This window comes from Dermacentor silvarum, chromosome 5 (assembly GCF_013339745.2).
Source record: "Dermacentor silvarum isolate Dsil-2018 chromosome 5, BIME_Dsil_1.4, whole genome shotgun sequence".
NCBI lineage: Eukaryota > Metazoa > Arthropoda > Arachnida > Ixodida > Ixodidae > Dermacentor > Dermacentor silvarum.
This window is the reverse complement of record NC_051158.1, coordinates 4,984,516-5,001,235: the sequence shown is the minus strand read 5'-3', so window position 1 is coordinate 5,001,235 and position 16,720 is coordinate 4,984,516. Positions and strand designations below refer to the sequence as shown.

The window sequence follows — 16,720 nt, the reverse complement described above, 5'->3', positions numbered from 1 at the left end:
TGGCACCCATTTCACTGCACAATTAGTCGATCGCATTTTGTATCTCACAGGGAGACCGCAGAACTCGGGGTACTCACTCTATACAGCAAACTCGCGCGTGTGCAAAAGCACTGATGTACGCCGCCATGCACTGACAAACGCCACGACTCTGCCGTTCCATGGCAGCGCTGTTCGATAGCGTGAGCTTTTAAGAGGACGCTTTAGCTCGGGCCCAACTCCGACGCGGCCTATTCAAATACGTACATGTAAAACGCAGAAACGCCTTTCTGACATAACTCCTGGACCGATTTTAATGAAATCTGTTGCATTGGAGAGACAAAGTTAAATTACAGTGACCGTTGGAAGCTGAATTTCGATTTAGGGCCTGAATTTTGTTAAAAGAAATTTGAAAAATTCGAAAGTTTGAAAAAAAAATGGAAGCACGAAGTTTACAAATTAATATGTCTGCATCAATAACAGCTGTCGCGGTTCTGTAAACGGCACCCATTAGATCATCCAAAGCGGACAAATTCGATAGGTCACTTTATATCTTACGTGAATTCGTTACGTTGTGTACGAGGGTTCTGCTAAGGCTCTACTTCCATATTACTAAATTTTTTCGAGATTCATGTGTGACATATCAAACTGGTCCGCTTCTTTAGATGTACTATTAGATACAAATCACAGAATTATGATATCATTTTTCGTTGCTGAGTGACAGAGTTGGAAACCTCATAGTTTTGTTTTCTGATAATTTGAGATATTTGCCAATTTTTAATAAAAAATTGACGACCTAAATCGAAAGTTTGAAACAAACAATCACTAGATTATAAGTTTTTCTTTTAAATGCAACAAACCTCGTCAAATTTGGTGCAGTGATTGCCGAGAGAAACGACTTCTCATTTTAAGTGTACTTAGATAGGAGCACCCGAGGTAAAGCTTCTTAATTCAAAAAAGGTCAGGCGTGCAGACACGGACACAAGAAAAGTGGACAACACGAGGCTCTTGTGTCCGTGTCTGCACGCCTTACATTTTTTGCATTATGAATCCTTACCAACTAGCTCAGCTTTCTGTCGTTCTAAAGCTTCCTCTTCAGGCGAAAGCCTTATATTCCCCCGTGACGCGAAAAATCGGGAGTCCGGCGTTATCATCCGATGGTACCCAAACCCACGTGACCAAGTGATGACGTCACGTGCCCGGCGCTGGACCTTCTGCGGGTCACGCTGCGGAATCCCACGGTGAAGTAATGTCATCCAAAATAAATTACTTTTGATAAACGATAACTGAAACAACGTGACGTAACATCGCTTTCCTCCTTTGTTGCCTCGCGCAACCTCTGTAGTAGATCCGGCACTCTTTGTTGTCTTTTATTGTGTATTTCTTGAATATTCAGACGTTCAAAAAGCGGATCTGCAGCGAGTTAGCGGTTCGATCACTCCGTGTGTCTGTTAACATAAGCCATGCAAAACCGGTGTGATCATACGTTGTTGGAAACAGATTAACGCGCGTGTGAGCCACAACCAAGCAAAGTGTACCTGCGCCGGCCGCGCGCTCGCTCGTTAGTGACCATGGCCTCTGAGATCGGGGCGTGCTTTCAGGATCGCGGAGGCCACCGTGACGCCATAAGGCCGTTTCGCAATTAATTTGGAGGCTATTGTCAGGTAGTTAATACAAAGACACTTACAGCTAAAGCGGGCGTTGCTTCTGCATGCCTATGTTGAAAGGAAACAATTCGGAGAGGGTATTGCGCAGCACGCTTGAAGCCAAGTGTGTCGGAGGCGCTGAGCCGTGCTCCCTCCAGGGCTGCAGAAGATAGCGCCAGCCTTTCCTTTCCCAAACGAACCACTTAGTAGTAGTGTGTCGGCCTAACACGTTATCTTCGTGTCTACAGGTTATCCTCCCGATTTCTTTTTATTTTATTCACAATTCCAGGCTTCAATGGTGTCACGTGACGCACCCTCCTAGCATTACTCATTCCTCCGTGCTTGAATAAGTGGCACATAGTGGGGGATCTGCCAAAAATCGAGTAGCACATATATAAAGGACAGAGAAGGAAAACTTGTTTGTTGAACTGAAAGTAAGTTGGGTATCCGTACCTGAGACTCAAACTGAAAACAAACATTGGAGGCTATAGAGTAATCAAACTGAAGTAAATTAAACCTTTAAAATGATTTAGAAAGAAAGATACAGTCAAAAATATACTGTCACTGTCCCGAACCTCAAGCGAATTCTTTTCTTATTTTTTTTTCTTTCTCTGACATCGCAGCTCAAGGCCTTCTACGTGGACGTGATCGTTCCGCTGGAGTCCAACATCGAGAAGGACGCCAAGGTGGTGGCCGTGAGTATGCATTTTCGTCCAGTTACCCTCTTAGGTCTACGGGCATCGTTGTTGCCTCTCTGTTATCTCTTTTTATCTCTAGTTATCGTGTGATAACGAGACTTGTTGTGTAGTACTATGACTGGAAAAGACCCCCGGAACACAGGACACAAAGAATTTTTTTTAATGTATTCTTATAGCCAGCGCATTCTTCGTCGAATCGATATGTAATATGCAGCGAATACTTCAGCATACAGCCCACCACAAAGCGGCCCTCGGTATTCCGGGTTGAGCGGCTAAGAAACCACAATTTTATTCGTGACTTCCAGTCGTTCGAAAACTACCATGGTCGGGTGTCCCGCGTTAACAGTTGTCTGAATAGTATTTCTACAGAAAGCACTAACCGTGATTACAAAATTAAGAAACCCTCCGTGGTTGCTTCGTGGCTATGGCGCTTTCGCTGCTAAGCTCGTGGTCGCGGTTTCGATGCCGGCCGCGGCGGCCGTATTTCGATATGGACGAAATCCCAAAATGCTCGTGCACTTGTAATCCCCCAGTTTGGCGTGACTCATGATCAGATCGTGGTTTTGGCAGCTAAAATCCAAGAATTTTATTGTGATAGCAATTATATGGCTACTCCAGGCGCATTTCTGTCGTCGCCGTCGTCGTGAGGTTCCGTATAAAGTCCGAGGGCGATAAAATCGCCGACGCGCGCTGTATGCTGTATGTGCGAGTGAGAGCATCCGAGGGTGAGCCGGTGATCGCAGCTCAATCTCGCACATGTAAGGGAGGCAAGTGGGGAGGAAGCGCGCCGCCTTCCGTCGCGCGCAAGCCTTTGGTGGCAGGGTAAGGAGGGGGGTAGGCGTTCTACTCCGGGTGGCCCGAGAGGCGCCGCAAGGCTCCGGGGGGAGGGATGAAGGGGGTGGCGCGTTCTACTCCGGACCGCTGTATCTTAAAAGCCATCCGCGACGGGGACAGAGTCCGCCCTGCGCTGTGTTTTCGCGGCTTTGTTGGCGTTCAAGCGAGACGCAGTAGGAAGGTCAATTCGCTCGCTGCTGCCGCCGCGCTTCCTCACTCCAGCATTTTGACAGCGAGTTTCCGCGGTCGTCGAGGGAGACTTGTTCGTTTGCTTGTGCGCGCGTCACACCATGCTTGTTAATTTAGTTAGTGTGCCTATGTTTACAAGTTTATACGGCCGATAAAAGTACTATCCTTACTTCGTATAGCTGTCCACTAATTTGCTATCGCAATCGGTGCCTCGCCTTTCGGGCGAAACGGCGACATTCCTAACAATAAAATTCTCGCACTTCGAAAGTACGGCTTCTTCAGTCGCGGCGTACAAATGTAACAAATTGATTAAAGTCTGTCTATGTGTTGGTCGGTCGGTCGGCCCGTCGTCCGTCCGTCCATGCGTTTGTTCGTTAGAACTTTCTTTCGTTCGTTCGTTCGTTCGTTCGTTCATCTATCCATCTCTCTCTCTTCCTAATCTGCAGAGCGAGCAGAAGCGGTTCATGCAGCAGCAAAAGACGCACCACGAGTCCTACCTCAAGATCGCCTCCATCGTCAAGAAGCAGCGCAAAAAGAGTCGGGCCGGTAACCGTGGCTCCAACGTCGACAAAGAGATCAAGGTGTGTGTGTGTGTGTGTGTGTGCGTGCGTGCGTGCGTGCGTGCGTGCGTGCGTGCGCGCGCGGACACTTTCAAAGCGCGCTCGCGCACGTGTTACTCAGTCCTGCAAACGGTCCTGCTTAGGCGCTGGGTCTTACTGACGCATATCTAGCATCATGCGGGGAACTGCTCATCCGCTTCTACTTGCATGGTCGCACTGCTCGTAGACTAAATGGCGCAAAGCAACATTGACAGGTAGGAAGAAACAGTAGCTTTAGGACTGATGATGCATCATACAACAGCGTCAAGCAAGCGCTCTGCGCTCTGGACATGTGTGCTCAGGGTTGCCGATGTACTTTATCTATTGAGATAAACACGTTCAACGTCATGGAAAAGCCGCGAGATTGACCTGAATCAGATTTTGACATTCCGCATGGAGAACGAGAACTGACTAGAAAAAAAGGCGATGACGAAAGTTGGGGTTTGAAATTAATATAAACAGCGAAGGCTATTCAAAGTCTGAAATCGAGGCTAATTTCTTGCAGGAACTTGTTTGTTGCCTTTAGAACAATCTCGCAAGGTCGGTCCAAATGCCCCGGGATTTTTTTTTTTTTTTTTTTGACAAGGGCTGATTGTTGAAATTTGACAAACCCTCCCTGCCGCGGTGGCCGCATTTCGGAGGGGTCAGAATGCAAGAAAAAAAGAAGAAAAAAACGCTATGCAGTTAAGTTTAGGTGCACGTTCGCAAGAGTCCCAGGTGGTCAAAATTAATCCGAAGTACCCCACTACTGCGTGCCTCATAACCAGATCGCTCATAAAACTCCAGAATGAAACTTTTCTTATTTAAGTTCGACAACCACTGTACCTGTGGTTTGTCTTTAGGCTGTGTACAGCGGTCAGACACATTACGCGTGTTCTAAATATAGTCTCAGGCATAGTATAGCGCTCTCTTCACAGTCCGAACAGCATGCACGGCCGATAGGGCGTAGGCATACCGGTACAAGCGTCGAGCAAAGCCGATGGTAGTCGTAACATTTGCGTATCCAAGTCTGTGTGCCACAAATGAAGTTGATTAGATGAAGCTTGATTCACACGATGACCAGAACTGCTCATTGAGTACGTGAACAAACTTGACCTGACTGAGCTGCAACGAATCTCGTCGCAATGGATGAAAAGTCGTCTGCGACGTCCTTGTATGTGGCGTGACTTGGCACAAACAGACTTGGCCCAAACAAGTGTTCGGTCCCTAGAAGTGGATGGAGTAGTAACTGACTATTTCACCTCACTGTTCCACATGTCGTGCGTATTTATTTTTCTTGTTTTTCATTATTATTTTGCGAACTACCCGTGTAGGCAATAGTTGTACTATCCCGCTGATTATGAGCTACTACGCGTGACTGCTTTGCCGCGCGCTTTCGCGTTGTAGCTCGTACTGAGCGCGATAGTAAATGGTACACACAGTGTATGCAAAAGTGGCTTACTAATTGTTTTTCGCAAACCGAACATACCCGACGTTTCTCAGTCACCTGGTTTTCGTTTGTCTTCCAACCAGCAAATGCAGAGCTTGGAGGAAGAGAAAGGCAAGCTCGACGGCTTCTGCGAGAGCAGCTTGAAGCAGGTACATCATTTATCATTTTGTCCACCAATCGTGCTTTGGAGTGCTCTGAACGTGTTCTTTTTAATTAGCCAATAGGAATCAATCATGCTCAACTCATTGGTGTAGGCGAATGTCAAACAATTTACTATGTCTAGCGCTGTGTGTGTACTGGCTCCAATATATAAGAACACTTACTCGCTAGGATCTGCTAACTTACTTTCGTCGACGGCTTCTGACGCGCCAACCCGAGCGTTATCTTCGCTCCCGTAATGGTTTAGGCTGCTTCGAGGCAGCACGCAAACCTCAACACTTCCCTCCCCCTCCCCTCTCTCCCCAGCGTAGGGTAGCAAACCGGATCTTCCCCTCCGGTTAACCTCCCTGCCTTTTCCCTTTCTTCTGTCTCTCTCTCGTCATCATTCTGTCATCGTTCGTCATCATCTTCTGTCTCATCGTCATCATTAATCCCAATATTTTCACTCCCTTTCTCTCTTCCCCAGTGCAGAGTAGCAGACTAGAGCGCACCAGCTCAGGTCGACCGCTCTGTCTTTCCTCTAAACAAGACTCTCTCTCTCTCTCTCTCTCTCTCTCTCTCTCTCTCTCTCTCTCTCTCGTGTTTGAGGCTTATCGAACACTGAGATTACCCATGAATACGCAAACCGAAATCGAGCTTTCGCCGATCCCTCAACGCATTGCCTAATTATTTAAGCGTGCTCTTTACCTTAACAAGCACACCCGGTGACTTCAGCAACTCCATTAAAATGATGCCAGGCTAACACCGCTTGTAATAAACACCGTAACCAACCAACTCACCATCTTTTATAACGTTTTATAATGTAGTTTCGGTGGATGTTAGGACCTGCCAGGCCTGAGGGGAAAACAGTTGAATAACTCCGGCGAACTCTTGAATAAAACCTCAGTGTAAGTAAGCTACAGCTTACGGAACGAGTAATTACTCATATTTTATTATTAGTACTATTATGTGAAGAAGAGTAGATGTCCTATTTATTTTCATTTTAAATAAGAGCTGACAACAACAACATGCCGATTACTGTAAAGAATCGTGCAAATACATATTTCAGTTTCCTTGGAAACCAAGCGTTGCGGTTGAAGCGAAAAAAAAATTACGCGCGCCTTTCCAGAGCAGTCGCTCTATGCCATGTAACCCAATCAGAGGTTATAGACAAAGAGAGTGCGAGGCAGATTTAATCAACAACTCGAAACGCCGGGAGCTTGAAACAAATAATTCGCCGTATTATATCGGAATGGCTCGTTTGCTGTAACGTCACGCTGCTGAGAACGAAGGCGCGGGTTCGATTCCAAGTCGCGGGAATCCGCCACCTTCTGATTAAGCCACGATGCAAAAACAAAACAAAAGCTAGGATACATTTAGATATCGGTGCACGTTAAAGAACCCCGGCAGTTCGAATTAATCCAGAGTCCCCTCTCTGCCTCCTCCTTCATTATGGCGTGCGGCATCGGGACGTTAATCCCGTCATTTGGCCACAGAGAGACTCTATTCGGTTTTTCGAGCACACCGAAATGGTATCCCCTCTTCATCGCTTCACCATGAGTCAAGTGGATGGCAAATACTTCCGTGCGCGAAACCTCTTACACACCTCGCGGATTTCCGCGTAACTTGTTTGAATAATACGGCAGTCCGCTCGAGGCCATCTTCGTGGGCCAGAGACCATCTTCTCAGTTTTCCGCTCATCTATAAGAAACCGCAGGCGAGGCGGAGCCACCGCCCTTCGCCACACGGTCCGAGCTTTAGCAATCCGGCTCCATAGGGCATACGGAGCTTAGGAGGAGGAGGAGAAAGCGAGGGCAGGGCATTTTCTCACGGCCTGGGCCTTCCATCAGCACACACTGACTGCGGCTGCAAAGAATTAATGGAGCGCAGAGTCAGCCCTAGAATCTTCACCTCTCGAGCGGAACCGCTGACGGCCACTCGAAAGGACATTCTTCGAGGGTGACTCTCTCTCTCTCTCACTCTTTATCACCTTCTCTCACTCACTTGCACTCTCACTCGCTTGGCGTGGAAGAGACATCTGGACGGCAGTATAGGCGCGCGCTGAAGTCACCCAGCGTAAAATTGTCCCCGGACCCGAGACAATCGCAGTATTCTCTCACCTCGCTCGGAATGCTGTCTGACGCGCTCGGAACTTCCCCTTTTGTTTCGCCACACATCCGCGAACTCCCCCGAGGAAGGCACCAGAGTCCATGAGCCGTGTCATATACGCAATCGTCCCGGCCTGGGCGTAGCCGCACTAAAACCGTACAGCGATGTCGAAGCCTGGCAGTGAAAGTAAGGCTATACCGAGGCGGAGCGCACGCGTAACAGACGCTCCTAAAAGTAGTCCCACAGTCTCATACGCGTCTCACACAGTCTCAACCTAACCTAGCCTAACTTAAACTATGGAACTGAAAACAAACACCCTACTTACTTCGGCATTTGCATGAGAAAGGCGTAGAATACATCACTCGCTGTTAAATCTGAGTTTTACGCTTTCGCTTCGCGCTTCCGCATTTTGTCAGATGCGAAAATGGCAAGTAGCAAACCACGCCGATTCAGTATCTCCTCCAAGAAACGGAGACCGCTATTATGGGGTACCGTTCTGGATACTATCGAATTCCGCCAAATGGTAGACTATCGCCGTCTATTCTGCTCTGATTGGTCCAAATGGGCTGCTACGGCCTGTCTGATTGGCTCAAAGCGCTGCCACTGCAGATTTCGACAATATGGCGGAATTTGACAATATCCAGAATAGCAACCACCTTCGTTTTCCGGGCACTCTAATAGAGAGTCCACATGCATGAAGATTCGCTACTTTGTTAAACACCGCCATATTGTCGAATTCGCCATCTTGGCACTTCTGATTGGCTCTCGCGAGGCTGCTGCTAGTTCGGAAAGAATTTCGACATGGCAAAATTCGACGGTGTCCATAATAGCACGCCGAAACAGAAAGCGCGTTGAAACGCTGCCGGACTACCTGGCGCACTAACACATGCACAGTTTTATCCGCCCCTGTAGATATCGCTTCACTGCCACACAAGCTTGTCCGTCCGCGAGCTTTAGAGTTAGGTGGTGTGTGTGTACCAGGGTAGTGAGAGTCGTCTGCTCGCTAGACTAGCCTAACAGATGAGCGTCGCCTCCTGCCAACGCATTCAAGGGCGCAGTACAAGCGCTGGCTCAACACGTCGGCACTACTTTTTTTTCTTGAGGAAAGGCACGCACACCAGCGAGCTCTGTACTATTCCGCCGTGCTACTTTTCTGTTGCGCAATAGGAGGGTGAGCTAAAAAATGCTGCACAAGCTTGTCACCACTGCATTATTTCTTGCTGTTTCATACGATCAAATACGTGCTGTGGAATAGGTGTCGAAACGCGTCGGAACTACTTTATTGCGCAAGCGAGCACGCGCACGCGATTGCGCCATAAACGCGTCCGCACTACTTTCCGCCGCGCCAGCAGAATGTACTTCGCAAGCGCAGCGCAAGCTGCACGGTATCCTGCCTTTCGCAGCGACGAACATGCAATGGAAGCTGTTTCGAAATTCGTGGGCTCTACGTTCCCTCAAAACGCGTTTACAAATCAAACACCGTCCATTCACCTACTTTTCCCTTGCTCTACTTTTTGTTGCGGAAAGCGAAACAGTAAAAATCCTTGTGCAAACTTGTCGGCAATGTACTGTCCTTCGCACCGACGAACATCCAGCGCAAGAGAAGCGGTGTGGAAAATCGCCGGCGCTACTTTTTTTGTTTCGCGGAGGAACGCGTAGTGCGACAGCTATTCGTCAGCAGTACATTCTAACGCCAACTCTATACGGTCACCGGCTCAGGGCGCTCCTCCTCCACGGAACTGCACGGATTTCGCCGAGACCGCTCGTAAGCGTTATAAATTGGAGGCGGCGGTGTCCAGCGGTATAGAGATAAGCGGTCGCACTGGGCGGGCGGCTTCTATATAAGATGGGTCACGTGGTGTCTCGCCGCTTGTCTCCCAGACCGAAACGGCAGTTGCGAGAGGCGTATCTCATTCTCTCCCACTGGGCACGACAATTCGCGGAAGGTCCGCAATACCACTCGCTCGCCCATTTCCTTCGCGACAATGTAGCTAGCTTGCGTCGTACTGCTTTCGTAAGCGATCGCTACTTACCTGCCCCCTTGCGGAAACGGTGCGGGCACTTTGGACGGCATTTATCGCGGTTAAGTCGGGCGTCGATCGAGACTTCATTTACGTTTTTGTCTTCTCGGAGTGGAGTAAAATGTCTCGGAGAAATCGATCGTCCGCGAAAAGAAAAAGAGAGAGAGAGAGAAGCCGAGTGAAGTTTTTTTTTTTATGTACTTAAAATCGCAGTGTTTCGCAGACAATTGATCGCAGAGACGCTGCAGTTGAGCTTCGCACGTTTGAGTGGACGCCATCATCAAGGACAAAGTGAGACCTCAGTGGCAAATACAGGGTGTTTCAGCGAACACTTTCAAAAATTTGTAAAGACTGCTTGTGGCAGATAGCACCATTCTATTTCATGAGCTGGTCTACTCGAAGAGGCGGACATTACTTGCACAAACGGTTGCACAAATTCATCGGTTTTCACCGAGTGTTTTACAGGAATACTAACCTGGATTGACAATCTACACTTTCGCAAGAACGAAAGACGGGCTTGATGTTCCCACGCAGTAGTTACTTCAGACGTCACGATATTTGGGCATCGCCTGCTCATTTTTTTTTCTTATTTGCTGCTGTTCGTGTCTGCATAGCGCTCACACACCAATCCTGTGCTTGTCTCTGAATTTCCAGGCCATCACTCAGGAGCGGCGACGGTTTGGCTTCGTCCTAGAGCGCCAGTGTTCCCTAGCCAAGCACTACATGGCCTACACAGCAAAGGCAAGGGGCTCCTTCGTCTCAGTTTTTTGAAGAAAAAAAAAAGCTCTTTGGAATGTTTCGAGTGAAATGCGATAGCACGTATTTTGCTTAAGCTGGGGTTCTTCTTTCGCAGTACCTTCTCGAAAGTTTTTCTCGCATAGATACAGGGCTCTCAAAGTTAAAGGGACACTTAAGAGAGAAAACAAGAAAATACGCAAATACCACTGGCGACGATTGTTAATGTAAGCGAACAATCGAACACTTCTAGTAAACTATTAGCTCTAACTAACGAATGATGCGCATGAAGGCGTGTATTTGCTGCAGATGAGGATATTTAAGTATGTCCGTTTGTTGTTTCATGGCGTACTTTCTTTGAATCAGCGCAGAAGACGACGGCAACGCGAAAGGGAAGCGGACGGGAGTCGCCCAGCTTTCTACCAACTACAATTATTCGCGCACTTCAGTTGAGAAAGAAAGACGTTAACCAGCACAACTCTATAGTTAAGGTGTATATATCATGTAAATGGATTCGTCATATGCATGTGGTCTTCGGCGGCACGGAATTTCGACTGAAGAACAAATCCTCCATCTGTCGTAGCTTAGTGCAGGAATGAACGGAAAGCCAGTCATGTTTTGCCAACCGAGATTGTTATCAGTTGTTATCAGATTGTTATCAGTTCCGCCAGCTTTCTATCATAGGCTGCCTCGCGGAATCAGCTACGTTGCACAGAGGGCTGGAGTTTTGAGTCGCAGCTCCCTCCTCTCTTAGTGTAGCGAGTGTCAAATTTCATTGCGAATCATTCGGAACACAGATGCTTTAGAAGAAGCAAGCATAGTGCAGTTGTCTTCAAATAGATGGCTTGCACTGACGTCATTGCAGCCGCCCTGTCGGTGCACCGACACGATGATAAGCTGGGTCCGTAACGTCACGTGAAAGCTTTCAATAAGATGGATTGGACGGGAGTGCTCGTAGTCGCCATGTTGGTGCACCTACACGGTGATAAGGTGGGTGCGTGACGTCACGTGAAAGCTATCAATACGGTATTCTTCGAGCTTTTAATATATAAACGTATAGCATAATCGTACAATTCTCTAAGTGTAAAAATCTTTTCAAGTGCATATTTTCTTACTCTATTCATTCGCGACAGTTGGGTCCGCTAAAGCAGATAAACCAACTGTGCAAGCAGCATTCGCGTAGCTACGATACTCATTTTTGTTAAAATTACGGATACCGCAGCCACGGAGGTACTGCGGCGTAGCATATGCCGCTGCAACAGGATAACACTGCTAAATTTGCTAGTAGTTCGCTGATTCAAAGCTGCCTCATTCAGTGCTCTCGCCCTAACCTGAAAGTAGACGTATCGTTTGTACTGCACAATCGCTCTTATGCGTGTGAATGCGTGTGTGTGTTCTCTACGTTCTGCGCATGCGTATTTCCATCCCGTGAAATCTGTGCGCAAGGCGCCCAGGCTCGTCTTCCAGTATTTCTTTAACGTCACGCCCCCCTTAAACGACAACGTTCTTGAGTAGGCGAAAGCGAACGCGAATAGCCAGATCACCGCGTCACAGATTTTAAAATTTGAACTTCTGTCACAAAATGGTGGCGTAAATAGCGTTGCTAAGCCCCCGTCTGGAAAACTATTTGCATAATCTCGGGTAATTTGGGTAATAGGCGAAAAAAATGTGACTGGTTTGATGCAGCCTACTTGTACATGCGACAAGGCCGCTTCGTACAGAGACGCCGACAATGCGGACGATTGCGCCGATTATAATTGAAAGTAGTATTGGATTACATCGGGCGCAATATCTGCATCGTCAGTCGTAAAAGTACACTTTTAATGTGAAGCATTCTACTGTTACACAAAACATGTTATTTTATTTTCAGTCATCAGGACTTGTGCTAGGATTTACCATTAAGTGAAACGTGAAAAGTATCGATGGGCCGCCTAAGCTGGAAGACTGACTGACAAAGTCCGTGCCCGCTTTGTCTTCTGTTCTTGTTTTTTTCCTCGCTTGATTAGGCGACTGCAAGTGAGTAAAGTTAATTGAAGGATGTAATGCGAGTGAATGAAAACCTTTCCTGAACATTTTTTTTTTATTTTAAGAAAACTGTGCAATCGTGTCCACGCTTTAGGCGGAGCCTCGCTCAACGCGAGCCAACACGACCCTCGCACGCCCATTATATTGTCACTTCCACGACGGGACAGCGCTCGTTAGGAAACTCGCATAGACGGTGGCGCCCTCTTTGGTTAATGTTGGGATTAACTCTATGTCGTACGACGACGGTGATAACCGACGAAGTGCCGTCGTGTGGCCGCATAGCCTGTATCAAATTTAAATCAAAGAACAGCAAACAACGCAGCCTGCATCTAAGAAACCTAGTTTGCTTTCAAACGTAATTATAAATGGTAATAAAATAAAAATTACCTTCCGTGTATATACCGCGTGATCATTTTTAAGTATCCCGTTGTTGTTGTTGTTGTTGTTTTTTTTTTTTTCGCCTGCGGCAGATAGCATAATTCTGGTCCTTGAGCTTGACTGTGCGAAGAGGCGGACGTTACTAGCGCAAGAAATCAAAACAAATACGTATTCAACAAATAACAAAAATTCACGAATTAACTTATTCATGAATTACTTTGCAGCATATATTGCAATTTACGGATTTAGCCTGTGAGTTTGCAAGACGTATCCACTTGAAATGAATCCCCAGGATGACGCCAGTTGCGCGATGTCATTTCCCAAAGTGTGGGCGAAATACATGGGTGTACCAGTTACTTTTGTGCGTCCATGCATAAAAGAGTGTTTTCTTTTAAAAAAAGTGGGACAACAGTGTAATTTTAGAGCGAGATTGGGGTAGGATGGGCAGGAACGATTAAGTCGTTTAAGTCAACGATAAGTGTATTAGAAAATGCTTTCTCTATAGAAGTCACGTTAACCAAGTTTTATTCTTTTTTTTTTACCTCAAAGCAAGGGGTCGGCCTATATTACGAATCGATCTCTATCCCGATCCGTACGGTAAATGGCTGCACTAAAACCGTCCGTAACGCCATATGTGGATTTCTTCTTGTAGGGACACGCTCTGCTGCAGCAGAACGTCGAGGGCTGGCTGGACATCGTCAGAACCAGGGAGACGCTACCGGAGTCCATCAGCAAGATCTTCAACACGGTGCCTGAACTTCGGGTATTGGAGCCACGAAGAATTCCTGCCATTTCAATCATCAGTCGCGGGAGGCCGCTTAAAGTGCCGATGAGTTCTGAAGCAGAACGAGAAGCGGTGCTATTCGTCGATTATACTTCCGAGGACATGTTTTGCTTTTTGCGCCGCGTGGCGTCAGGCGCGGAAGCCTCACTGCTTTACCGAAATATTTGTAGCTATTGGTAAGTGTCAGGAAATTCAAGAGGGACGGGATAGGACGGCAGTCTATCCGGTCCCAGGGTATGATGTAGGCGTCCTGCCCTGTCCCTCTTGTGTTTCCTGTCACTTACCTGGCGCCACAAATCTTTCGTTAAAGCTATGCGCCAATTTGCCCAACATTATACTCTGCTGAAGCCTCACTGGATCGACAGGCGTTCTGACCGCTGGATTTACCAATCTGCGCTTCGCCGATAGTGATCTCCCTGAAAACAACGATCGACCGAGAATACCGCTCTAGGCCGGGTATGCCTAAAACAAACGGAGCGACGGCTTAACCACAGTCCTAATTAGCGGGCGCGATAAAATGTATAAGATTGATTGATTGATTGATTGATTGATTGATTGATTGATTGATTGATTGATTGATTGATTGATTGATTGATTTTAACGTTCAAAGCAATACGGAAGTTATGAGAGACTCTGTAGGGAAAGTCTCAGGTTTAACTTCGACCAACTGGGCTTCTCTAATGGGCATCAAAACCTACTCGGTACAAAAGCGATTCTCAGATTTCACGCCATTGAAACGCGGCCAACCATGTACGGGAATAAAAATCGAGGCCTCTTGCTTAGCAGCAGCACGCCGGAAATGCTCGTCTCCACGGCGAGTGCGAAAAAGTGTTAACGAAAGTGTTTCACGCTATCCGCGGATGCACAAGTGTTCCTGGACTCCAAGCGTAGGGCCCGCCTTGTTCCTTTTCTCCGGGCGGTCGCTCTACCATTAGCCGGCAGAGTGACCGCACAGAAAAAAGGCGTTGGTTCAGGGTTCGATCCCCGGACCACGACGAACATTTGTTGAACTGCAAAGCTTTCTTTCTGAGAAACCCGTATGGAGTTTCCTTTGTAGGTTCACGCTGCTGTCGGGAGGATGGCAATTTCAATTGCTTTCATGAGACTTCCTCCACGCTAAAACTGTTTACAGCGCGAAGCGACACGAACGACGCAGAAAAGATACACGGACAAGTGCTGAATATCAACAGACAACTTTATGAAATGCGTAAGCATTTCTATGGTTACCCAACTAGAATTGTGTATGTCCGTCCTTCGCGTAAGACGATCGCTTTCAAGCTTTCAATTTAGAGCTAGCAGCAATGTTTGAACACGAAAGTTGCTCACACTTTGTCTTGCATTATTTACGAACTTATTCCTCGGACTTTTTTTATTATGACAGTCTACAAACAAATATCATGAAACAAAACATCGGCAGCACATGCCTTTTATGTTAAATCTTCTCAAACTAAATATTAAAAGTGCGAAAGAAAAAAAATTGACAGTCACTTTAGCATACGCCAAAGAGGGTGAGGGCGAAAGCCTGCGCGCTCAAGAGACACTCATTAAATTGCTTGACATTCTCATTCGAATGCTTTTGTTACTTCTTATTACTTGTTTTAAATGCGTAAGCATATCTATGGTTGCCCAACGAGAAAACTGTCCGTGCGTCCGGTCGTCCGTCGGGTAAGACGATCGCTTTCAAGATAGAGCCCGCAGCAATATTTTCGCCAGCTGTGGAAGAAGAGGACGACGAACGCGCGAGCAGTGGCACGAGCACGTCTCTGTGACCACGTGACGTGTGCAATCAGGCACGCACTAGGCACACCTTTAGTAAGCCAGAACTGTGTAGCAACCGTGGCTTCGGATCAGAACGTCATCAGCGCACTTGGCGCCGCCGCCTGCAGCAGTTTGCTTGTCTCATCAGTTCACGTTGCGCCGCCTTCCACAGCAGTTCGGGTCGCCGCAGTGCTGTCGCATTTACCGTAATGGTGCCAAGACGACCACAGCCGCTGAGCAGTGCTAGGATTAGCAGCAGTGTTGAGCGTGAGCTCTCAACACCACGTCGATACTACAAAATGCTTACGCATCATTCAGATAACTCCCTGAGGAGATTCTACGTAAAATTTTATTGAAAGCACACATATAAGTAAGCGATGATGCACGTGACAGTAACCGAAAAATGACGCTGTAAAGGCACACTTAGCAGTAACTGACCATCATCAATCCATCGTTTAAATCCCTAAAGAAAGCTGGCAAGGTAATCTATCTCCGACGTATGGAGCACCTGCATCATCGCTTATTTATATGTGTGCTATCAATAAACTTGTATGTTGATAGTCGGTGCTTGGCCGCGTATCTTTTCTGTGTCGTTTTGCACTGTAAATAGTTTCAGTATGGATTACCAACGTGCCCAATGTGCCCACCTCGCGGTTTTCCAAATAACTGATTTTCCAGTAAGGAGCCCTGTATGTCGTCAGTCAGTCAGTCAGTCAGTCAGTCAGTCAGTCAGTCAGTCAGTCAGTCAGTCAGTCAGTCTGCCTATCTATCTATCTATCTATCTATCTATCTATCTATCTATCTATCTATCTATCTATCTATCTATCTATCTATCTATCTATCTATCTCTATCAGTCAGTCAGTCAGTCTGCCTATCTATCTATCTATCTATCTATCTATCTATCTATCTATCTATCTATCTATCTATCTATTAAAACCCTCTGCCTTCTCGGTATAGAATCGTCTGTGTGTCTCACCTGTTGGTGACGTCATTCGCAGCTGCCGGTGCGGTGTAGCAGCGAGTACGCCTGCTCGGGCATCCTGTCCGACCCGGAGTGCTCGTACGGGGGAAGCCTGTCGCGCAGGCTGCCGCGGAGCACCGACAACAGCTGCGTTGACCTGCGCTCCCTCATCGCCGACCCGTACGGTCTGGCCCCGAGGTCCAGCATGGCGAGGGCCAAGTCCGACTTCAACCTGGCCTCTTCCACGGCGAGCCTCGACTCGGCCGAATACGGTGCGTGTCGCCAGGATATGTGGTTTCTCCTCACAGCTGTTGTTGGGGTTTGTAGTATGTTGTGTTCTAAAAGTCGGGCACAACTTTAGAAGGCAGCGGCATTTGCCCCTCAAAGGCGGATGCACATGAGCCTCCACCAATGGGCGCGCACTCTAGAGTGACGTCAT

At 47.4% G+C, this 16,720-nt stretch overlaps 1 protein-coding gene across 6 annotated transcripts in view; it reads left to right on the top strand.

Annotated features, from left to right (window-relative positions):
- The window catches only part of LOC119452830 (brain-specific angiogenesis inhibitor 1-associated protein 2), a 261,090-nt gene that overhangs the window by 231,584 nt on the left and 12,786 nt on the right, over window positions 1–16,720 (top strand). For 5 of the 6 annotated variants that reach the window (XM_049667304.1, XM_037714784.2, XM_049667302.1 and 2 more), the window contains exons 5-10: window positions 2,246–2,317; window positions 3,790–3,924; window positions 5,455–5,520; window positions 10,294–10,380; window positions 13,430–13,540; window positions 16,319–16,553. In XM_049667304.1, the coding sequence (XP_049523261.1) occupies window positions 2,246–2,317; window positions 3,790–3,924; window positions 5,455–5,520; window positions 10,294–10,380; window positions 13,430–13,540; window positions 16,319–16,553 (706 nt within the window). The remainder of the gene's footprint in view (window positions 1–2,245; window positions 2,318–3,789; window positions 3,925–5,454; window positions 5,521–10,293; window positions 10,381–13,429; window positions 13,541–16,318; window positions 16,554–16,720) is intronic. The other variant, XM_049667303.1, reaches the window with a different exon arrangement.